This window comes from Salvelinus fontinalis, chromosome 24, assembly GCF_029448725.1.
Source record: "Salvelinus fontinalis isolate EN_2023a chromosome 24, ASM2944872v1, whole genome shotgun sequence".
In the NCBI taxonomy this organism is placed as follows: domain Eukaryota; kingdom Metazoa; phylum Chordata; class Actinopteri; order Salmoniformes; family Salmonidae; genus Salvelinus; species Salvelinus fontinalis.
In genome coordinates, this window is record NC_074688.1 from 36,755,396 (window position 1) to 36,779,913 (window position 24,518).

Here is a 24,518-nt window from a genome sequence, read left to right on the forward strand (position 1 = left end):
TGATGGACTGTCATTTCTCTTTTCGAGCTGTTCTTGCCATAATATGGACTTAGTATTTTACCAAATAGGCCTATCTTCTGTATACCATCCATACCTTGTCACAACAAAACTGATTGGCTCAAACGCATTAATAAGGTAAGAAATTTCAAATTAACAAGGCACACCTGTTAATTGAAATGAATTCCAGGTGACTACCTCATGAAGCTGGTTGAGAGAATGAAAAGAGTGTGCAAAGCTGTCATCAAGGCAAAGGGTGGCTACTTTGAAGAATCTCAAATATTGGAACGGCAGCCGTCCTCTTCTTCCTCTGAAGAGGAGGTGTAGCAGGGATCGGACCAAGACGCAGCGTAGTTCGTGTTCAACATGTTTAATAAAAGACGATAACACTACACAAATACAAAATAACAAACGTGGCAAACCCAAAACAGTCCTATCTGGTGCAATGAACACAAAGACAGAAGACAACCACCCACAAACCCCAACACAAAACAAGCTACCTAAATATGGTTCCCAATCAGAGACAATGACTGACACCTGCCTCTGATTGAGAACCATATCAGGTCATATATAGAAACGGACAAACTAGACACACAACATAGAATGCCCACCCAGCTCACGTCCTGACCAACACAAAAACAAAGAAAACACAAAAGAACTATGGTCAGAACGTGACAAATATAAAATATATTTTGATTTGTTTAACACTTTTTTGGTTACTACAGTTGAAGCCGGAAGTTTACATTGGAGTCATTAAAATGGGTTTTTCAACCACTCCACAAATTTCTTGTTAACAAAGTATAGTTTCGGCAAGTCGGTTAGGACATCTACTTTGTGCATGACACAAGTAATTTTTCCAACAATTGTTTACAGACAGATTATTTCACTTATCATTCACTGTATCACAATTCCAGTGGGTCAGAAGTTTACATACACTAAGTTGACTGTGCCTTTAAACAGGTTGGAAAATTCCAGACAATTATGTCCTGGCTTTAGACCCTTCTGATAGGCTAATTGACATAATTTGAGTCAATTGGAGGTGTACCTGTGGATGTATTTCAAGGCCTACTTTTAAACTCAGTGCCTCTTTGCTTGCCATCATGGGAAAATCAAAAGAAATCAGCCAAGACCTCAGAAAAAAATGGTGGACCTCCACAAGTCTGGTTCATCCTTGGGAGCAATTTCGAAACGCCTGAAGGTACCACATTCATCTGTACAAACAGTAGTACGCAAGTATAAACACCATGGGTCCACGCAGCCGTCATACCGCTCAGGAAGGAGAGGTGTTCCGTCTCTTAGAGATGAAGGTACTTTGGTGCGAAAAGTGCAAATCAATCCCAGAACAACAGCAGACCTTGTGAAGATGTTGGAGGAAACAGGTACAAAAGTATCTACATCTACAGTAAAACGTGTCCTATATCGACATAACCTGAAAGGCCGCTCAACAAGGAAGAAGCCTCAGCTCCAAAAAGGCTGTAAAAAAAGCCAGACTACGGTTTGCAACTGCACATGGGGACAAATATTGGACTTTTTGGAGAAATGTCCTCTGGTCTGATGAAACAAAAATAGACCTGTTGTGGGGTGCTTTGCTGCAGGAGGGACTGGTGCACTTCACAAAATAGATGGCATCATGAGCCAGGAAAATAATGTGGATATTTTGAAGCAACATCAAGACATCAGTCAGGAAGTTAAAGCTTGGTTGCAAATGGGTCTTTCAAATGTACAATGACCCCAAGCATACTTTCAAAGTTGTGGCAAAATGGCTTAAGGACAACAAAGTCAAGGTATTGGAGTGGCCATCACAAAGCCCTGACCTCAATCCTATAAAAGATTTGTGGGCAGAACTGAAAAAGCGTGTGCGAGCAAGGAGGCCTACAAATCCGACTCAGTTACACCAGCTCTATCAGGAGGAATGGGCCAAAATTCACCCAACTTATTGTGGAAAGCTACCTGAAAAGTTTGACCCAAGTTAAACAATTTAAAGGTAATGCTACCAAATACTAAATGAGTGTATGTACATTTCTGACCCACTGGGAATGTGATGAAAGAAATAAAAGCTGAAATAAATTATTCGCTACTACTATTCTGACATTTCACGTTCTTAAAATTAAAGTGGTGATCCTAACTTACCTAAGACAGGGAATTTTTACTAGGATTAAATGTCAGGGATTGCTAAACTGAGTTTAAATATATTTAGCTAAAGTGAATGTAAACTTCTGACTTCAACTGTACATGATTCCATATGTGTTTCATAGTTTGTCTTCACTATTATTCTACAATGTAGAAAATAGTAAAAATAAAGAAAAACCCTGGAATGAACAAACTTTTGACTGGTACTGTATATATATATATATAAATAGTGCTGCATTCTCTATTAACCCACATGTTCCCTCTTTGAGGAATGGGAACAGAGGAAGAAAATGTAAAATAGACATGTTGCTTTAGAAATGTATTTGGCCTTTTATTTCCTAAATACAAAATAGATTCTGTGGTTATTCTTATTTCCAATGTGCTTGATCAGGAGAGACTAGAATGCGTTCTCTGCTCAGTTTAATACAGAGAGGCTTTCATCCTCCAAGTGTGGAGGTTCTGTCCTGGTCAGTCCTACAACCAAAGAGAATGGGTGCATTTGAGCGGGTGAAATGTATGCAGTCTATCTGGTGTGTGTGTGTTTCACCAAGTGAGGAAAAAGTGTAAATGTATCTCAATGTGCAAATTCATGAGTGAGCTTGTGGCTTTGTATCTCATCCTCATTAAGATTGCCTGAAGCTTTGATTTCTGGCATAAGATTTTCTAATGTAACACAGTGGAACACCCCTAAACCCCCTGGAGAGAAGGAGACAAGCAGAATGAAATGTCATCTTTACTCTTTCAACTCTTTGAGTGAATCTTAAAACAGGCTGCAGGCAGCTTGGGGCTCTGGCTCTTCTGCTCGTCATTGTAGAGAAGCTGGTTTATACTCCCACCTAGTGAGAATGATGAGACATTGCATTTACATGTTATTTATTACATAACTCAGCACTTATTCTCAAAGCGTAGAACTCCTTACAATCTTTGAATCACCATCCAAGATGCATGGCTTTTCATCATTAAGTCTGGAGGGTACTTTCACTGTCCTCTCCTCAATCTCTCGTCTTCACCACAGTTGGAACCCCCCAGCAGAGACTTATTAATGGACATGTTTGTTGTCATGTTGGGTTCGGTGAAATGAAAATATACAGCTAAGCCTAGGATAAAGGTGTCATTCAAACCTGAGAGAAAAACGTGCCCTGGAGGAACGGAAATGAATCTTCACACAGGAAAGAAGTGTCTGTTTTCCGCTAGAGGGCGCTAGTATGGGTAATTTGGTAGTGGACGAGGGCAAATATTTTTCCTCCCACATAAAACGACGGCGAGGGTGTGGACGCAGACAATCTGCTTCAATCTCAATCTAGCTAACTCTTTCTGTGTAATAATATATCCTGTTGAATCCATAGGGTAAGTTAAATTCAGTTGTCTTTTTTTCCCCGCTGATCTATATTCACACTTAGAAACCATATTATTTATTAGGTTTGTTTGCTATCGAGATTGCTAGCTTCAGGCGTCCGGTCTGAAGTCAAAGAAGAAGAGGAGGAAAAACGTCTCCAACTGGTTCCCTCCTTACGGGGCTTGATAATGTAACTAAGTATAAATGGTTGTTGAACAAAGTTATTAAGTACATAGTGCAGTAACTAGCCACAGTATAACTGTGGACGTTTTCAGTAGCCTATTATCAGTATTCAAAACTGCTACTAAGTACTAACGCTAGCTTTCAAACTAGCTCGTTAGCCAGGTACCGTACTATATATAGTAGGAGTAGCGGGCCAGCTACTTAGTATAACGTTAGTAGTTAGATATGACATTCATGTTGGGCTGCCTTTGGCCAATGATTCCTGATTGTAGCTGTCAGTGTCTACAATGGAAGATACAGTGTTTGTACTCTTTGTACATTATTTTTACACAATAATACACTTTGCTTGAACACAGTAATTTACACAGCACCGAGTTATATTTGAATTAATCTCAAATCATTCGTCACTAACTACTAGGCTAACTACCTATGTGGCTATAGCTAACTAGCAATTATATTTTGGGAAAGAACCCTAGCAAGAAAATTTGCTCTAGCTAACTGTCAGGTACTATAAATTAGCTAGTTTTATGCGATTAGCTAGTCAAATGTCATTTGGAATGCTCCCTGACAGCCACTGCTCATGTCATGGGTCTCATGGGCTATTTATCTGTATACATGTACGATAATATCCACCAATAGCACTAATATGACCATTGCTTGGCTTTACAAATATATTAATCTATGAATTTCAAATCAGTCTTCACTAAACTCAAAATGAAAGTGTATGCAGTTTGTGTTCTTCTAGTCCTGAGAAGCATTCAGAAAATTGTTTTAAATCAACTCCGAGTAGTGGATTACTGCAGAGTTTGTCATCTGTCCCAGAACAGAAGGTGTGAGTCACGACCAGGCGTTAGGTCAGTGTTTCCCAAACGTGGTGCATGTTTTGGTTTTTGCCCTAGCACAGTACACCGCTGATTTAACTAATCATCAAACTTTTATAATTTGAAACATCTGTGTAGTGTTAGGGTAATAACCAAAACGTGCACCCTCAGTTTGAGGAACACTGCGTTAGGTAAATCACAAACAACTTGGCTTTACTGCACAATCAATGCAACTGATTCAGAGTTTGACTGGATTGCCCTATGCCTGAGAGGTCACCTGTTGCACTGCAACTAGACAATCCTTGTGCTGCAGTGCTGTGAAACAAATGAGGGCCCTGAAAGCCTACTGTGACCTTGTCAACGTTTTTAGTCTATAGATTACATTGGTTGGAAGTTGGAACAGTGTTCACTATCATGTTTTAGAATGTATTTAAGAACAGCGAGGAATCTTTGTAGTTACGTTCGTTGAGCATCATCCTTCTCGTGTTTGTCTTTTCAGGATTGTGTCACTGGAACTCCACAGTGTAGCTGAAGGTCTCCTTTCGGTGTCCCTGACTGTAGCTGTTCTCTCCTTGCTAAGGGACGAATGCACTCCAGGCCACCCCTGAATTCCTTTGGCTGCCTCCCTTGTGTATCCCAGTCCCATCAAAGTCTCAGAGTGTGAGTGTAAGTTAACAGAAGAAGCAGAGTGAGCCATCATGGATGATATTTTTACCCAGTGCCGGGAAGGCAACGCAGTAGCTGTTCGCCTATGGTTGGACAACACAGAGAATGACCTCAATCAGGGGTGAGTCTAACTTAAGTACCTTTTTTTAAATAAGCATTTTTGTGTCAGATGTTGAATTGCACGTACAAGGATGTTAATTCACCTGCTATCAGTATCACGTCTCAGAATCATGCATGTAGGCAGGAGCTTGTAACCCGCATCAGGAAGCCATGTCTCTATTGGACACGCTCTTCGATGTTAAAATATGATATCACACCCAAATGTTGGACTGCTCAGTCATTATTCTATAGCGTAATACACAAATGATACAGTTGCTTGATGGATTCGGATATTGCCAATGAATACTTTTACATCTGTTCTTTGCCAATCCCCTGTGATGTTATGACCCTTGAGTTGTGTGCATACAATTAGTTCCACACAGCTGAAATGGGGAAAACTTCCAGGAATGTACAGATACCCACCACATCATCCCATGTACAATGAGAGGACATGGATGTGTATTGGTTTACTCGTACATCAAAAGCTGATGGGTAACATTGCTGGGTAATTGCACTGTCATTGTCTTTCTTTTGATGTGGTTGTTGTTGTCGGACTGTGAGGGTTGTTTGTTGCTGGACTCCTAGCCAGCCCGACTCCCCAACTCTGTGATTGTGACCTGAGATTTGAATCCACTTCTTTCCGGACACGTGACTTGGCTTGGAATGTGAACTTAAAATGAAGCCAAGGATGGCAAATGTCTTGGAAATGTTTTCACATGTGCACTGCCCTGAGAATTAGTTTGACTTGCCATTTATATCAGGTTACTGGGCAAAGACGGAGAGAAGATAAAATAAAAATAATGGGTGTTTCCTACCTTAGCTTGTTTATGTGGCTGTTTTCATTTGACTCTATTGTAGACTAAAAAGCTATAGCCTAGCTCTAATGGTTGCATTTGGAGGTCCATTAGGCTGCGTTACACAGGCAGCCCAATTCAGACTTTCCCCCCCACTATTGGTCATTTGACCAGTCAGATCAACTGAAAAATATCTGATGTGATTGGTCAAAAAGCCAATTGTGGGAAAAAATATCACAATGGGCTGCCTGTGTGAACACAGCCGTAGAAAGCAGGCTACATCATGCGTCCTGGTCTCCTCTCCTGTTTGTATCCTCGGTCAACTCGGTGAAGGGAAGCTCAGCAGGGCTTGTCACAACTGCTGGAACTCAGACATTTCTGGAGGAAGGTGACTTAAAATAAAATACAGTGTTTACCCCATCTGTCCTATATTCAGGCCTGGTATCTCTGCGTCCAGATAGAACTATAGAGAGACACAATTGTTGCCCCCAGGGCATGCTGTCTGAAGCTGTTTTTCTCAGTCTCATGCAGAGGCTTGATTGTTGTTAAGTACCTTGCTTAGACATTACAGAGTCATGCTGCATTTTAGTTTTGAATTACAAAAAACTAAAATTTTACATTTTAGTTTTGCGTTCATACTGTTATGTGTACTTCACTGTAAGTAGCCTATGGGATACCAATGCATGGATCTATTGTATTTGTGTGAGTTTGCACGGCCAACCGGCCAACCCTTCTTCATTAGCCGATTGCCTGTCAAGTCCCACTTAACAGTTAGGTTGATGAATAGTTTCCCAATGGGAGAAACACATCCGTACTGGGCCTTTCAGCCCCTGCAATAACTGTGATTACATGGGTCTTATAGCTGACTGTACAAACACCCACATCTGCCCTGTTGAATCCCACCATATCCTATATATCCCTATCCCACACTTTCTCATTGATGGTTTAGTGAAGGTGATTGTGAGCTCGTTTCTCTGTGTGGATGCACAAATGTAAATGCGAGACAAGGACCGTAGTGGAATGCTGAATGCCCTTACAAGGAATAACACGGCAAAAATGAGAAGGTGGGGGGGGGGGGGGGGGGGGGGTTGTAAGCCAGGGAATTGTTGTGGGCTCGACGTAGGGCGCAAACGTGTGTGTTAGGCAGCGTGTAGACAGGCGGCCCATTTCTGATCTCTTTTTTTCACTAGTTGGTCTTTTGACCAATCAGATCAGCTTTGAAGAATATCTGATGTGATTGGTCAAAAGACCAATTAGTGGGAAAAAGATCAGAACTCAGCTGCCTGGGTAAACACTGCCTTAGTGTGTGCAAGGAGTTTTCTGCCATTGAAATCCTTGTTGGCCGCTTGTGGATTTTCGGGCCACCTAAGTACAAACAGTATATATTTTTAAAATACATTTCTGGGATGGTAAAATGCTTTCTGTGCAAACATAAATGACTAAAAACATATACAGTATGTAGAAAAGATAATGGACCTATATATTTTTTTGAATAATCTTTGAGAACTAACAAATACTAAAGTAGAAGCTAGACAGTCACCTGACTTTAGCAGTATTGGATTTTTTAGCAATGGCAAAATGCATGAAATTGCAGTAAATTTGTTTTTAACAGGCAAACAATTATCTCTGCTCCATGAAGACATTTGTAGAATTGCTGCAAATTGGTTTTAAAATGGCAAGATTTCTCTACACTGCCAAGATGTGGGCCTCTAAAATGTTATCTTAAGCCCCTAAGGTCGATGTTCACGCCCCCGCAGAAGTCTAATTAGCGTAATAAAACAACTCGTCTGAAGGTCCCTGGTAGCAGCTGAAAAAATGAATGGAAGTATATATGGAGACCTTTTAGTGACAAAAATAAAGGGTTAAATACACATAAAATAAATAATGGAAATGTTTCCTGTCTCCTCAGATATAGGACAGACACTTCAGAACAAACTTCCTTTAGATTTTGTTGGGGGACAATCTGTTCCATGTTGTGAATCTGTTATTCAATGCGTTTGTATGGCAGTAAAGCAAACACAATATTTTTCACTTTTTTAAAATATACTTCAAGGTGTCTTAATTCAATATCAAATAGTAAAATGATCCATGGTATGACCTTCTTAAAACAATTTCATTTAACTTAGTTGATGTGTTGGTTAATAAATCAATATTTGTGCATAAAGCTGTTTCCACCGCCTTTTTTTTGCATGATGAAATTTACAGACACAAAATGATCCCTCCATGTCGAAAGAACACATTTTGTAGCCATCTCTAAAATTGTACCGAAACTTCCTATTTCCATCACAGCTATTGTGTTTTTTCTTTTATACGGAATTACTTGACTATGGATGGAAATGTGTTTTTGCAGAAGGAATGCACAGGCAGAGCCATAACACCTTCCTCTCAATCATTCTTCTGTTTCCTGTACTCCTCTCCCAGTGGTATTAGATAGTGCCACTCATTTCCCCTCAACATTTCCTCATGATGAACCAGCTAATTACAAACGTACACAAATGAGTGACACTTTTTTTAAATGCAGCGTAAGGCTATTTCTTGAAGTTGAATCTTTAATTTAGGTAAACTCTACCATACTACTTTTTATTTTCTCTTATACCCATCTCTGATTTTAACTGAAACTGTAAATACACATTTTAGAAAATTCCTACACTGAAGATCGAGGATCTTAAAGATAATATTGGCTACGTTTACACAGGCAGCCCAATTCTTATCTTTTGACCAATTATTGGCAAAAGAGCTGATCAATTTGTCAAAAGACCAGAATTGAGCTGCCTGTGTAAATGCAGGTTTTTCAGACGGTCAGTGTATTTGGTCCTCTTAGCATAGAAAATGCCGACACCAGAATATTACAAGCGTGACTCCCTGGCTCTGCCCAACCCCACTCTTGAAAATACTGTGTTTGTGTTGTGGACTGTTCTGCCAGTTTGCTGGGTGGCAAAGGAGTGTGAACCATGGCTGTAGGCGTAGTATAGTCAAAGCACATTCAATAAGTATAATTCATGTTAAGGATTCTTGCTTTAATATCTTCTCTAGTCTAGCTGACTATTTCTGTAGATTTCTGCTGTGGGTGAAAAGCTGTCATTAGGTCTATATTCAGTGCTGTGATATACCATGGTAAAGAGTTAGAGGCTCCTTGTTTGGTGAGGGAGGGAGGGTGGGTTGTGTATGGTCACGGAGAATGCTGTTTATATTTAATTCCCCGGGGGAGGTTGGTAAATATTGTTAACCCGCCTAGCCCAGTCCCTGACTGGGCAGATCAGACAGTGGTCTGGGAGGGTCACCAACCTGTTGTTACATCTGTGTGAGAGGGGCTGGCCCGGGACTGGGGTGTGAACTGTAGAGCCAGCTGTATACTCTGGGCCTTCCCAGCTCCCATTGGAGCCAGCTGCAACTAATCCTACTGTAGGCTAGTCAGACACAAAACAAGTATGAGATTTCTCAAATCAAGGTCATACCTCTTTAATTGGTAGCTTGACTCTCCTTTCTGTGTCTGTGTGGATGGCTTGTTTCTTGTGTGTTTTACAGTTGCAAATAGACTAGTGGGAAAGAGTAAATCCGTATCAGCCTATTGATGTGGGCATATGATCTCAGTGAGCTCAGCATAGAGACAGACAGGGTGTAGACGGGGCTCTTCAGTCTACAAATCTGAGCCCTGTTGGCAGGTGGAACTTCCTGAAATAACCCCACCCAGGGGGTTGGGAGGGGGGACAGGCAGGAGAAAGCACATCTGAAGCAGTTAGCTACTTTTGTTAGCTACTTTTCGTCACTCAACTCAGACAACTAAACACGCATTATTTTCTGTGAAATATTCTCTCCTGCAGTGGTGTAGTGGAGGGTATACGCTGTAAACCCACATTCTTCAATTGGCATTGAGTATACTCACTACTTAATCCCCACACATCGTATCAATTAAGACTGATGGAACAAATCAGAATGTTTAGCTTAAAATGTTAATGGTTAACATTTTAGGCATAGCAATGGGCACACAGCGGTAGGTCTACGCCAGTAGATACTCCTCAAAGGAGCAAGGGTGAATTCTTTTTTAAAATAAAATTTCAAAAGTTATCCTATTTAGATAACTACTAAATATATTCACATCACCAAATAATAGATAAAACACACTGTTTTGCAATGAGGCTACTGTAGACCTTCAACAGCACTGTAGGGTAGCACCATGGTGTAGCCGGAGGACAGCTAGCTTCCATCCTCCTCTGGGTACATTGACTTCAATACAAAACCTAGGAGGTTCATGGTTTTCACACCCTTCCATAGACTTACACTGAAATTATGACAACTTCTGGAGGATGTTCTCCAACCCTTCAGAGCTCTTGCAGCATGAACTGACATGTTGTCCACCCAATCAAAGGATCTGAGAATGAACCTAGTACTGAAAGCATAAGCTACAGCTAGCTAGAACTGCAGTTCATCAAATGTGGTGAGTAGTTGACTCTGAGAGATAAATACAATAGTTGAACAGTTTAAAAAAATGAATTTCTTCCAAAATGAAGAAGCAAGAGATTTCGTATTTTTTTCCCAGTTTCACTTAGCTAGCTAGCAAATGCAGCCAGCTAGTTTAGCCTACTCAAACACCTTTCTCAAACAGAGGGATGCTATGTTAGCTAGCTGGCTATGACTATCAAACACAACACTGGAACTCTTCCAAATCATGGTACGTTTTTGGTTTTACTAATTTATTACCGTCGGTGTAAGTGCTAAACGCTTACTGACTGTACTCTAAAATTACTGTGTGCTTGTAGCAGGTGAACTAACACGTTAGTTCTATTAGCTATGTTGATCTTAGGTAATATGGTGTCAACGCTGTAAGTTGTGTGTAGCAGTTAGGATATGGTTTGGCTTGGAAAGTTCTTTTCTTTTGGCCTGGTAACACACCTGATGTGTTGTGCATTTCAAGTCCACAAACGAAGGGAAACGGTCTTAAGAGGAGAGCACATAGATGCAAGAAGGAATACAACGTGGCTGCTATGAAAGGGAACTGTGTTTACGTGTGATCAAGGGTGTATTCATTCTGCCAATTCTGTTGGATTTTCCATTTTTTTTAATGGTAGTGATTGAAATGGGGTTAAACATACCTGAATTTGTCCAATAGAAACTCTCGTTGCAGCTGTTGGACTAATGATTACACCCTAGAGCAGCTAGATACAGGCAAGAATGTGTGAGGAGTTATTGAATGTGTCACTGTCTGTCCATGTGTTACCTCAATCTTCTCGACCTGTGCACCTACGTTGTAAACTTTCATTCATTAGGTTGTCGCTACCTCATGATGGCAATATGGAAAATTAGAGCATCATGTAGTAGCCTAAACCTACTGCTGTCAAATTGAACTGGGTGAATGGAATATGAATGACAGTCTTCCAATATGCTGTAATAGAAATAAGGCCATGCTCACGAAGAAAAGGAAAAAAAAGAATCGTCCTCCCTCAACTTAAACGGCACAATCCGCCACTGGTATACGTGTGAATGTTCCAAAATGCAATTTGTGGGCAAACACCATTCTAAAATGCGCACTGTTTATGTGAGCGGTTTCATGGACAGAGATGGAAATATCTGTTAGAAATGTAGAGAGCTCTTATGATGGAACAACTATCATGGGTTGCTAATATGACTAGGAATAATGGCTTTGACTTCTAGAAAACCAAGAGAATGCATATGAGGAAGCCTTTATCAAATTATTGCCTCCATTTTTCTATGGTGAGATTTGGGCAATAGGGTACTTTGAAGCAAGTTAAGACATGTCTCATAATATGAAGTGAAACGTCCAGGTTTCAAACAATTAAGGGACAGTAAAAATATAGCAATGCTAATGATGGGCCTAACAGTGTTCTGGTGGAGGGGAAAAACCTTCTCAATTAAATGTTAACTAGCTACAAAGTAGCCTATGCCTACCTGGTGAAAGACACTGATTATTTGCATCAATCCAGTGGCCATTTCTTTAGCAACCTCCATCTCATGTGCTAGAGAAACCCTATTAACCAAACAACAGTTCTAGGTGCCTGTGCACTGGAATTAAAGGGTAACTAACTACACAGACCTCAAGTGGTCTCCTGTTGTGGTTTAAACATTGTTATGGACTTCGACAACAGAATTAATGTTTTTTCTATTTAAAAGTGTGACTGAAAAAAAAGAGAATCTGAAACCTGTGAATTTCTGGCACAGTTGACACTCTTTTTACAGCTTGGGTTGGCCTGACTGTGAAAGACCAATATGTGATTGATCATTTTAGGTCATTCAGAGGGTATGTCACTGTTTCGCATTTGATTTTTCACAGGGGGTATCTTTGCCTGGTGGGCCATTTGGGAAATGTTTTGCTAAATTTGAGTATACCCATTTCTCCAAGCACTGCTACACCGCTGCTCTCTCTAGTGACCCACTGAGGGGTTGATAGGTCGCTTTAAATGGCCTGTATGGACTATGGCTGCACAATTAATCAAATTCACATTGAAATCGTAATATTGACGCGCAATATCCATATCTCATGCAATATTTTGAAATGCATCTCCATTTGTTTACTCTGTTTGTCTTCTCCTTGTGGCTGCTTCCCACACACACCAAGCGCAGCCCCCTGTCACTCAGAGTGCAGTTCCTCCTCCCCGCTGTTAGATTCAATATAAATGTGCATGCTGTTCTGTTAGGTCAAATGCGGTCAGTCGATTGTTCCAAACTAGAACGATGCAGCTTTCCACTTTACTTCTTAATACAAGTCATTATATTTCTTTGATTCCAACAGTTCACCTAAGTGTGTTGCTTCATATTGTGTGTCAAATCGCAATATTTGGTGAAAACAAATTGAAATTCGATTTTTTTGGGGGGGGCCCATATTGTGCAGCCATAGTATGGACTCATCCTGAATGAACTCTGCTGGGATCATTGATTTACAATTACTACTTGATATTATTGTCTGCTGGAGAGGGCTGCTGTATGAGTACATTGGGCTAAATCTGTTCTGAGCACATCTACAGAAGGTCATCCACCCAGGTTTCTGGATGGTGTGTTAGGGGAGGCCTAACACACACACTCTATGGGCCTCATTGATGCTGTTTTCCCTGGAACACTGTCTCCCGTGTGTGTTGTTGTGGAAGGTTAGAACTCCATAAAGGGGGCTGTTTTCATCACAATACCCCCTCAGATCTAAACATTCAGCACTTTTCTCTCTGTCGTGTTTCTAGCAAGTGCAGCATGATTTAATTTATACACAGAGCTTCATACATCTCGGCACAAATCATAAGCACATCAGAGCCCAATGGAATTCTTCTAACATTCAGGAATGAGTGTAGAATGGAAAATTTCATCGTCGAATTCCTCTCCATTTGTTGACGGGCTGCGAGAGAGAAGGAAAGAGGGAGGGAGCCAGTGGTAGAAGGGAGGGTAGTGGAGAAGTTTTGGCGTGTGAGGGAACAATCTGTGGAGGGGGGGGGCCTAGGTGATGAAGGCCAGTGACAGGATAACGCAGCAGAGGCACGAGAAATGCAGCATGACATAACACATAGCAGCTGGGGAGTCGTGTGTGTGTGTGTGTGTGCCCCTGGTGAAGGAAGTCTCCCCGACCCTTATAAGGCCTGCAGAGAATGCTTATCCTGCTGTTGTTTTAGTCCCCCTTTCGTGACTGCCTCACTACTATACGCCAGCCAGCTCTGTCTGTCCCCACTGCCTCACTTCTATACCAAATGTTAGTAGTCACGTGTGCTGAATACAACCGTACAGTGAAATGCTTACTTACGAGCCCTTAAAACCTCTAACGAGTCACCCTCCCGGATCCGGGATCCTCCTCATCAAAAAAGCTGACTAGCATAGCCTAGCCTAGCGTCACAGGGATATCATATAATATAATTTCATGAAATCACAAGTCCAATACAGCAAATGAAAGATAAACATCTTGTGAATCCATCCATCATTTCCGATTTTTAAAAAATGTTTTACAGCGAAAACACAACATATATTTATGTTAGCTCACCACAATAGCCAAACACACAACACCATTTATTCCCCCGCCAACATAGCTTTCACAAAACTCACAGAGATAAAATTAATCACTAACCTTTGAACAACTTCATCAGATGACAGTCTTATAACATCATGTTATACAATACATTTATGTTTTGTTCGAAAATGTGCATATTTAGAGGTACAAATTGTGGTTTTACATTGTTAATACGTAGCCATAATGCACCAAATTGTCCGGAGATATTTTGGACAGTCACGTAATCTAACCAAAAAACTCATCATAAACTTTACTAAAATATACATGTTGTACAGCAAATGGAAGATACACTGGTTCTTAATGCAACCGCTGTGTTAGAGTAAAAAAAATAACTTTAGTACAGCGTACAGCATGCAATATTGTGAGACAGCGCCCAACAATTCTCCGCCTTGTTGGAGCCAACACAAACCACAAAAATACGGAATAACATCATAAATATTCTCTTACTTTTGATGATCTTCCATCAGAATGTTTGCAAGGAGTCCTAGTTCCAGAATAAATCGTTGTTTTGTTTTAGAATGTCCATTTCTTCTGTCGAATTAGCAACTTTGGCTAGCCACGTGGAGGGCACATGTCCAAGAACTCTTAGCGCATGGAACGAAAAATTCCAAAAGTCACAATAAACGTTGAATAAACTGGTCAAACTCGGTTGAAAATCCAACTTCATGATGTTTTTCTCATATGTATCCAATAAAATCCGAGCCGGAGCATTTCGTTGTGTATACCTAACACATTTCAGAAGACAATGTGAGGTTCCCTGGTGCGCAGTTGAATACTGCCAATAGAGCGGACCTGTCACTCAAAGCTCTCATTCGGTCTCACATCAAGCTAGACACCCCATTCAACATTCTACTGCCTGTTGACATCTAGTGGAAGGCGTATGAAGTGCATACAGATCCATAAATATAAGGCGATTGAATAGGCAGGCCCTGACAGAGCCCCATTTTCAGAATTTTCACTTCCTGTTTGGAAGTTTGCTGCCAAAGGAGTTCTGTTTTACTCAGATATAATTCAAACAGTTTTAGAAACTTCAGAGTTTTCTATCCAATAGTAATAATAATATGCATATTGTATGATCTAGAACAGAGTACGAAGCCGTTTAATTTGGGCACGATTTTTTCCCAAAGTGAAAATAGCGCCCCCTATTAACCTGTCTAGGATCAGCGTGGCGCTAGCGGCACACCCCCCCCCCCCCCCCCACTGAAAAACCAGTGCCGCGAAATTCAAAAAAAATATTTTTTTTAAATATTTAACTTTCACACATTAAAGTCCAATACAGCTAATGAAAGACACAGATCTTGTGAATCCAGTCAACATTTCCGATTTTTAAAATGTTTTACAGGGAAGACACAATATGTAAAGATGTACATCTATTACCTAAAAACACATTAGCATAATCCACCATCTTTTATTTGTCCACCAACACCAGTAGCCATCACCAATTCGGCTAAACTAAGATATTTATAGCCCCTAACCAACAAAAAAACTCATTAGATGACAGTCTGATAACATATTTATGGTATGGGATAGGTTTTGTTAGAAAAAAGTGCATATTTCAGGTAGATGGCATAGTTTACAATTGCACCCACCATCACAAATGGACTAGAATAATTACAATGAGCAACGTGTTTACCTAACTACTAATCATCAAACATTTCGTAAAAATACACAGCATACACGAATCGAAAGACACAGATCCTGTGAATACAGACAATATTTCAGATTTTCTAAGTGTCTTACAGCGAAAACACAATAAATCGTTATATTAGCTTAGCACATAGCAATTAGCAGCCCAGCATTGATTCTAGCCAAAGTGAGCGATAAAAGTCAACATCGCCAAAATATATTAATTTTTTCACTAACCTTCTCAGAATTCTTCCGATGACACTCCTGTAACATCACATTACAACATGCATATACAGTTTGATCGAAAATGTTTATATTTAGCCACCAAAATCATGGTTAGACAATGTGAAATGTAGACAAGCTGGTAAAGAAAAAGTCCTTGCGCCACTTAGACAGTGATCTACTCTTATACATAAATACTCATAAACGTGACTAAAAAATATAGGGTGGACAGGGATTGATAGACAATTTAATTCTTAATACAATTGCGTTATTACATTTTTTAATTTATCCTTACTTTTCAATACAGTTTGCGCCAAGCGAAGCTACGTCAAAAAACATGGCGTCCTAAGCCACTAAAATGTTTCGACAGAAACACGATTTATCATAATAAAAATGTCCTACCTTGAGCTGTTCTTCCATCAGTATCTTGGGCAAAGGATCCTTTCTTGGGAGAAATCGTCTTTTGGTGGAAAGCTGTCCTCTTGCCATGTGGAAATGTCAACTGCGTTCGGGATGAACTGAAAAGCGTGCCCAACTTTTCACATCGTTGCAAAAATAAATGTCCCAAAATCGCACTAAACGGATATAAATTGCTATAAAACGCTTTAAATTAACTACCTTATGATGTTTTTAACTCCTATAACGAGTGAAAAGATGACCGGAGAAATATAACAGGCTAAACTAACGCTTGGAACAGGTGCGCGCCGGTGTCCTCTAGGCTCATGACGCAGCTCCCAAAGAATGACTAGCTTCAGGGTTTTTTCATTTGTAGGGCCTGTGAACGCGCAATCGACCCCGTTGGAATCGTCATCACGTAAAGGCATCCAGGGGAAGACGTAAGAAGTGTCCGTATAGTCATAGCAACGACAGTGCCCTTTTAACTGACTTCAGAAGAGTGGCCAACATTTCTCAAATCTGACTCCATGTCAGGGAAATTGCTGTAGAATGGGCTCTGTTCCACTTAGAGACAAAATTTCAACTCCTATAGAAACTATAGACTGTTTTCTATCCAATAATAATAATAATATGCATATTGTACGATCAAGGATTTTGTGGGAAGCCGTTTAAAAAATTAGCCAAATTAGCATAAATAGTCTAAACAGCGCCCCCATCCCCAACAGGTTAAGAAGTTAACCCAAAATGCAGTTAAAAAAAATAAAGATGCGAATAAGAAATAAAAGTAACAAGTAATTAAAGAGCAGCAGTAAAATAACAATAGCGTGACTATATACATGGGGGTACCAGTTGTGGTAATTGAGGAAATATGTACATGTAGGTAGCGTTATTAAAGTGACTATGCATAGTTGATAACAGAGTAGCAGCGGTGTAAAAGGGGGGGGGGGGGGCAATGCAAATAGTCTGGGTAGCCATTTTGATTAGATGGTCAGGAGTCTTATGGCTTGGGGGTAGAAGCTGTTTAGAAGCCTCTTGGACCTAGACTTGGCGCTCCGGTGCTGCTTGCTGTGCGGTAGCAGAGAGAACAGTCTTTGACTAGGGTGGTTGGAGTCTTTGACACATTTTAGGGCCTTCCACTGACACCGCCTGGTATTAGAGGTCCTGGATGGCAGGAAGCTTGGCCCCAGTGATGTACCAGGCTATTCGCACTACATTTTGTAGTGCCTTGCGATCGGAGGCCGAGCAGTTGCCATACCAGGCAGTGATGTAACCAGTCAGGATGGTGCAGCTGTAGAACCTTTTGAGGATCTGAGGACCCATGCCAAATCTTTTCAGTCTCCTGAGGTGGAATAGGCATTGTTGTGCCCTCTTCACAACTGTCTTGGTGTGCTTGGACCATATTCGTTTGTTGATGTGGACATCAAGGAACTTGAAGCTCTCAACCTGCTCCACTGCAGCCCCGTCGATGAGAATGGAGGCGTGCTCGGTCCTCTCTTTCCTGTAGTCCACAATCATCATCTTTGTCTTGATCACGTTGAGGGAGAGGCTGTTGTCCTGGCATCACATGGCCAGGTCTCTGAACTCCCTATAGGCTGTCTTGTCGTTGTTGGTGATCAGGCCGGCCAGCTCTCGTACTGTCCCCACTGCCTCTCTACTATACGCCGGCCAGCTCTGTCTGTCCACATTTCTACTTCGCTTTCCTTTTCCTGCACACATTCTCTGCCTGGGCTGGGTATCAGTATGAAAAGAAATGTGACATTTTCAGTTAAACAGTTCCTGTGAAGAAGGTTTTGGAGAAACGTGTTGTTCAGTACAAAGCATTATGCAACGTAGCAAACGGTCAATCGAACTGAACCCACTAACCATGCTCGCTTGCCTGTCTGTTTGACTGTCATTGTCACTTATGGTTGTTAAGGTCATCGCGGGGACGCTGTCATGAGGTGTCACTCCTGTCCTGTCACTGAGGCCAGTCAGGCCACTGTCCTAACATGTGTTTCTGTCACTGTGACTAAGGCAGAGTGGGACGGGTTGCCACTGCCAGCAGCACATCTCCTCTGTGGCTGGCTGCAGGGCAGGCTGAGTTCACATTTAGTTCCTGTTTCCTGGCTGGACGTTGACAGAATTTCAGTATCCGTCATGATCATCTGTTTTCACCATTTCTCTGTTCTTTGCTCACAGCTGTGCATCGCTGCACTGCATTCCCCTGCCTACTGCCTAACTCTGCTGTTTGAACTAGATATGCTTATTTAAAGACACTTCATGTATCTAGAAGCCTAAATTAGGCCAAGCAGGCACAGGGAGTTTTTGCCAACCTCTCATTTACTAACATGGTGATGCTGTAAGTAGCAGTATCTCATGTCCTTCAGTACTGAGAATCCAGATAGGCCTACACCATTACTCAGAGTCCTGCTAGGTGCTTTCAGTTCTATACTGCTGTTATATGCCAGGGTTATGTGGTCTCATAATTACCCTCTGGTCATTGCTAAATGACCAGGGGCTAGTAGTTTCCTCATTGCTAGTAGTAAACAGTCCGTGGTGTGAAAGCAGTATGGTGTGATGTTATTCTGTCCTCAGTGATGACCATGGCTTCAGTCCTCTCCACTGGGCATGCAGGGAAGGACGCTCCAGCGTGGTGGACATGCTCATCATGAGAGGGGCTCGCATCAACGTCATGAACAGAGGAGATGACACACCCCTGCACCTGGCCTCCAGCCACGGCCACAGAGACATCGTGGGCAAGGTGGGGCAGAGTGGACACACTGCACAAAAACTACTTGCATACATACACACTGCACTCACTACACACACACACACATATGAACACTTGAGGTCAATTATATCATTGGGTTGAAATAGCTTCTGTTTAGGTTGATATAGCTTCAGCTATAAAAGCCCAGGAAGGAACTTAAGAAACCAGAGTTGATGGCTGCCCAACACCCCAACTCACTGCATGGTTACGACTTGTCTGCTCTTGTTGCGGTGCTGACTGACATCAGTCGCAGTGCTGACAGTTGCAGTTTCTGGTTTGGTAGCGCTGCATAACCATGGTTATGATTTGGTTTAATATTAGACATGTCACGATACCTCTGGAATGTGTGAGCAGGCAGGAGATATCCTTTTCCAGGCCTGCCATAGGTGGATTACTAGTGCCACTGTAAATAATTATTCCAGTTTTTTGTTGTATCTAATCTTGTGGTTCTGTCTCCTAGCTGATCCAGTGCAAAGCAGACACCAACACTGCCAATGAGCATGGCAACACACCATTGCATTACGCCTGCTTCTGGGGACAGGAGTTAGTGGCTGAGGTCAGTATGCCTACTCTGGCTAGTGGCTGAGGTCAGTGGCCTACTCTGGCTACTGTCTCTGTTTTCTGTGTGAACAACAGCTTGTTATGTACCACTGGAGTTACATTGATGTCTGTCTTCCTCAGGACCTGGTGACTAACGGAGCTCAGGTGAACATCTGTAATAAGTATGAAGAAACTCCTCTGGACAAAGCCAAACCTCACCTGCGTGAAGCCCTCCAAGGTATTCAACATCCCATTACTCTGCACCATCCAATGTTGGCAAGAAAAAGGGGATTTATTATGTGTGTTAGCCCTGTTACCTAATCAATGCGTGCTTTGTGTTCACCCCCCTCTCAGAGAAAGCAGAGAAATTGGGCCAGAGTTTGACCAAGGTCCCCTTCAAGGACACGTTCTGGAAAGGCACCACCAGAACTCGACCCCGTAAGTCCCACAACCACAAAGCCATTTACTAGCTGCCTGCTTTTCATTACTACACTCTGAGAAAAAAAGAAGTGAATATCAGACACAGTTTGTAGGAATGAACATCCAGTAAATGTCCCACTGAGGTCCCCAATGTGCCTGATGACATTTCCACTGCCTTTCAGTGTGCTAAATTGTGCAGAAATAGTAGGTCTTTTTGCCAGACCTCGGGCTTTAGCTATGCTCTTCAACTCTGTCCTCTGTGTGTCAATGCTTACAGGTAACGGCACGTTGAACAAAGCAGCGGGCATTGACTTCAAACAGCTCTCCCTCCTGGCTAAGATCAATGAGAACCAGTCTGGAGAGGTATGGAGCTGTTGTTTCTACAGGACTGCTGTTTTATCTGTTACTGATCTCCACACTAACGCATGTTACAAAGTGATCAATCTCACACCAGCATATGTTTTGTTTTGCGTAGTTATACTGTATATTGTCATATTGTGGAGGTTATGCTGGAACTTTGTCTCAATGCTTCTTTCTTCTTTAGTTGTGGAAAGGCCGCTGGCAGGGGAATGAGGTCGTGATGAAAGTGTTGAAGGTTCGCGACTGGTCCACCAGAAAAAGCAGAGACTTCAATGAGGAGTATCCCAAACTCCGGTAATAACTGTTTACTCGCTTATTGTTCATTGTAGGTGTATTTTCTCCTTTTGTGTGGATATCATGTCTGTCTTCCTCTTGTACCTTTTTTATTTACTGGATTGTCCCTCATATGTCCCATCCTATATGCATATTTGTCTGTCTCCTCCCCCTGTCCCTCTTCCTCGGGCCCATCCCAGGATATTCTCCCACCCCAATGTGCTGCCCATGTTGGGAGCGTGTCAGTCTCCTCCTGCCCCTCACCCCATCATCATCACACACTGGATGCCCTATGGCTCCCTCTACAACGTGCTTCACGAGGGCACCAGTGAGTACCGCATTAACGTGCTCTGCACTAAAGACTTCCAATAAGGTCATTGATTCATAGAATGGTCCTGGACGTCTGTTTGAAGTGCAGGCTTAAGTATTGGAAAAGAGAGCAATTCATATTACTGTACTAGTTACTAGAGAAGGAGTACAATGTTACAGCTGTTGCTTATGTGTGAAAATGACTGACATGGCTCTGTTGTCTTCTGTCAGACTTTGTGGTTGACCAGACACAGGCGGTGAAGTTTGCTTTGGACATTGCCTGTGGGATGGCCTTCCTCCACACGCTCGAGCCCATGATCTCTCGACACTCTCTCAACAGCAAGAGCGTCATGGTGAGAGGACTCACGTTAACACTACATATTCACTACAGTGATGTCGTTGTCATGTGTTTCACTCATGCTTCTTATGCCTTGGTGGATGACTGACTTTGTGTTTGAAACCCACCGTTATAATGACCTGATATTCCTTGACAGATCGACGAGGACATGACAGCCAGGATCAGCATGTCAGACGTCAAGTTCTCCTTCCAGTGTCCAGGCAGGATGTACTCCCCAGCATGGGTAGCCCCTGAAGGTACATTACACACTCAGCAAATTTTTCTCTGCTTACAGCTTTTCACCTTTGAGAATGTAAATATTTGCTTTTTGTAACTATGAAGTATACATCTCCTTCAGCTATGAACGTGTGTGTGATCCTCTTTCTCTCTCTGTCCTGTGCCCATGCAGCCCTGCAGAAGAAGCCTGAGGAGATCAACCGGCGGTCGGCAGACATGTGGAGCTTCGCTGTGCTGCTGTGGGAGCTGGTGACCAGGGAGGTGCCCTTCGCTGACCTCTCCAACATGGAGATCGGCATGAAGGTGAGACCGCTGGAGCTCAGGTTGCTAGAAGTTATAGGATTCGTTACAACATAGGAATCTCAAAACGCATGTCTCAGTTTAGTCTTGTCCTTCCCAGTGTCTCTGACATGGCTCTATCTCTGTTCTGCCCTCAGGTGGCCCTGGAAGGCCTACGACCCACAATTCCTCCGGGCATCTCACCCCACATCTGCAAGCTCATGAAGATCTGTATGAACGAAGATCCAGCCAAGAGGCCTAAATTTGACATGATCGTACCCATCCTGGAGAAAATGCAGGACAAGTGAACTGCTTTTTTGCTCTGCCTTGAGCAGAGCAAAACCCCTGATATCTTGCCCCAGATATCATCCAGAGATGTGGTGCTAACCAGTGTTGCCTTAGACCTACTCTCACTACTTACTGCTGCCCTCAATGTCACTAACTTAACCCTCTGAAAACGGCCACAGTCACTTATTCTATTCTTGATTATGATTTTTACTTGACTTATCAAGACAAGTTTTTATCAGTACTTTCATCTACGTCACTGTCTTATCGCGTCCATGCTGGAGCTAAGAATTGCCACTTACGACTGTTGTGTTCTAATCATGTGGACTGAGTACAAGCCTATGTGACTGAATAACCTGTGGAGGTCAGGATGACAATCTGTCTTTCGCACTGCTTCCTTTCTTTACCTTTGGAGGAGGTCTGACTAACTAGGGGTCAGACACTGTAAAGTGACTTGCAACCATTTATTCCTGATAATGAAAGCTCTTACGAAAACAATACGTTGCTGTATTATCCTGGAGCTTGTCTTGTGGAACTGAGTGTGTACTATATGGCTTGTTTCCTCCTCTATTGTTTCAAGTGCAAGTAGTATGTATGCAAACACGGTTATAGGACTGCTCCTGCTGTTAGACTATATATCCAACAAAGCATTTCAATGTCCAGTATTCTTCAGGAAGTGCAGGGGAATGAGCGGAACCACTTTTTACACGTGCGCTACTTTGTGTTAATTGTTCATCTTTGATTCCAATGGATGTTGAAAGAGAGAACTACCCTCTGAGTGGGAAGTCAGAAGTATAGTATCTGACTTTATAAGGCATCTGCATACTAGGTTCGGTTTAATCATAGCATAACTTGGTTAGGCGACGGGAATGTCTGTGCCTTGCAATACTTCATTAAGACATTTGCTTGAAAAACGAGAAAGAAGCGTCAATATTACTTTAGCCCGCTTCAGAAGCCGTACAACAACACAGCCATAATACTTCCTCAAAATTGCCTGAATTAATCTAATATAAATCAAGGAATCTGTAATCAATGTTGACCTTTTTGCTGAGGTCTTAGTTGCACAATTTTACGTCTAAGCTGTATGTTGCAGTATTTCTCAAGTTAACAAAATGTGTGTGAACTTGTCTCATAGAATGACAACATGTAATTGAAGAATTCCTGTTGACCAATCACTGATGAAAGGGCGTGGTCTTTGGCTACCAAACTTCAGCTTGCCTCAAGGAAACGAAGTGTGCTGTAACAGGTGAAAAAACACCTGTCGAATGCTGCTGAACACCAAAACAAACAAAAGTGACAACATTTTGTCAATATATGCACAAACTTTTTCGACTGGGAAACACCTCTCTGTGCACTGCATCAGACATGCTTACATAGAGAAATTGTTATATTTCATCCACAGTATTTTCTGCCCTCAGATCATTGGGATTTGTTTTCTTCAACTCATCTTCGTTGAATTCTGTGGCTATGTTTATGCCTGAGGCAATTCTCAACTTTTCACAGGCGAGTGAAGATGAAATGGACAATAAGGGGATAACATTAACATTCTGCTATCTGTTACTTTGTTTCCGCTTGCTTTTTGACTTAACTCTCTGATGAGTTAGATCCGTCTTTATTGGCCAATGTTATATTGTTTTTGAACATGTGTTCTTTCTGTGCCTCCACCAGCTTGCTTATTTCTGCTGAATCACTGGGGTAAAAGCCAAAACCAAGCATGTCTTATACAAATGTATGTAATTTATAAGTATATTAATAAAAAAATGTTGGCGTCTAGTCCTGAAAGATCTTGTTTTGGTGAATTTCTCAGGCTTGTGCATGATAGTGGAGATTAATTCATGCAGGTAGGCACAAACAGGAAAGGTATCTATGACAGAATTACCAGCATTTACTACAAAATTCTGTCAAATCAAATTTTATTGGTCACATACACATTTAGCAGATGTTATTGTGGTTGTAGCGAAATGCTTGTCAATTATCTGACTTTATAAAATTATGTCTACTATACTGAACAAAAATATAAGTGCAACGATTTTACTGAGTAAACATAAGGAAATCTGTGAACTTAGAGCCTAATGAATTTATTTCATATGACTGGACAGGGGTGCAGCCATGGGAGGGCATAGGCCCACCCACTGGGGAGTCAGTCCCAGCCAATCATGAGTTTTTCCCCACAAAAGGGCATTATGACAGACAGAAATATATTCCTCAGTTTCATCAGCTTTCGGGGTGGCTGGTCGCAGATGATACTGCAAGTGAAGAAGCTGGATATGCAGGTCCTGGGCTGGTGTGGTTGTGAGGCCGGTTGGACGTACTGCCAAATTCTCTAAAACGACATTGGAAGCATCTTATGGTAGAGAAATGAACTTAAAATTCTCTGGCAACAGCTGTGGTGGACATTCCTGCAGTCTGCATGCCAATTGCACGCTCCCGCAAAACTTGAGACATCTGTGGCATTGCGTTTAG

General features: G+C 41.8%; 1 protein-coding gene across 2 annotated transcripts; it reads left to right on the top strand.

Annotated features, from left to right (window-relative positions):
* Nucleotides 1-3,349: 3,349 nt before the first annotated feature.
* LOC129822380 (integrin-linked protein kinase) lies at nucleotides 3,350-23,837 on the top strand. Of its 2 annotated transcripts, none has more exons than XM_055880624.1 (13): nucleotides 3,350-3,474; nucleotides 4,967-5,254; nucleotides 18,841-19,006; nucleotides 19,476-19,571; nucleotides 19,697-19,793; nucleotides 19,910-19,993; nucleotides 20,253-20,338; nucleotides 20,520-20,629; nucleotides 20,809-20,936; nucleotides 21,149-21,270; nucleotides 21,412-21,511; nucleotides 21,664-21,794; nucleotides 21,929-23,837. In XM_055880624.1, exons 2-13 carry the CDS (start codon nucleotides 5,166-5,168, stop codon nucleotides 22,076-22,078), a joined length of 1,359 nt encoding a protein of 452 aa, XP_055736599.1. In that variant the 5' UTR covers nucleotides 3,350-3,474; nucleotides 4,967-5,165; the 3' UTR covers nucleotides 22,079-23,837. The 2 variants fall into 2 exon arrangements, with proteins under 2 accessions (XP_055736599.1, XP_055736600.1); XM_055880625.1 differs by lacking the exon at nucleotides 3,350-3,474 and adding an exon at nucleotides 3,568-3,653.
* The last annotated feature ends 681 nt before the right edge of the window (nucleotides 23,838-24,518 follow it).

What these genes read in the sequence shown, in the direction of transcription:
- LOC129822380 (XM_055880624.1), top strand. Translation starts at nt 5,166, where the DNA reads ATGGATGATATTTTTACCCAGTGCCGGGAAGGCAACGCAGTAGCTGTT. An exon ending in ATGAGAACCAGTCTGGAGAG is followed by an intron (nt 20,339 to 20,519) that starts GTATGGAGCTGT and finishes TTTCTTCTTTAG; the next exon opens with TTGTGGAAAGGCCGCTGGCA. An exon ending in GAGGAGTATCCCAAACTCCG is followed by an intron (nt 20,630 to 20,808) that starts GTAATAACTGTT and finishes GGCCCATCCCAG; the next exon opens with GATATTCTCCCACCCCAATG.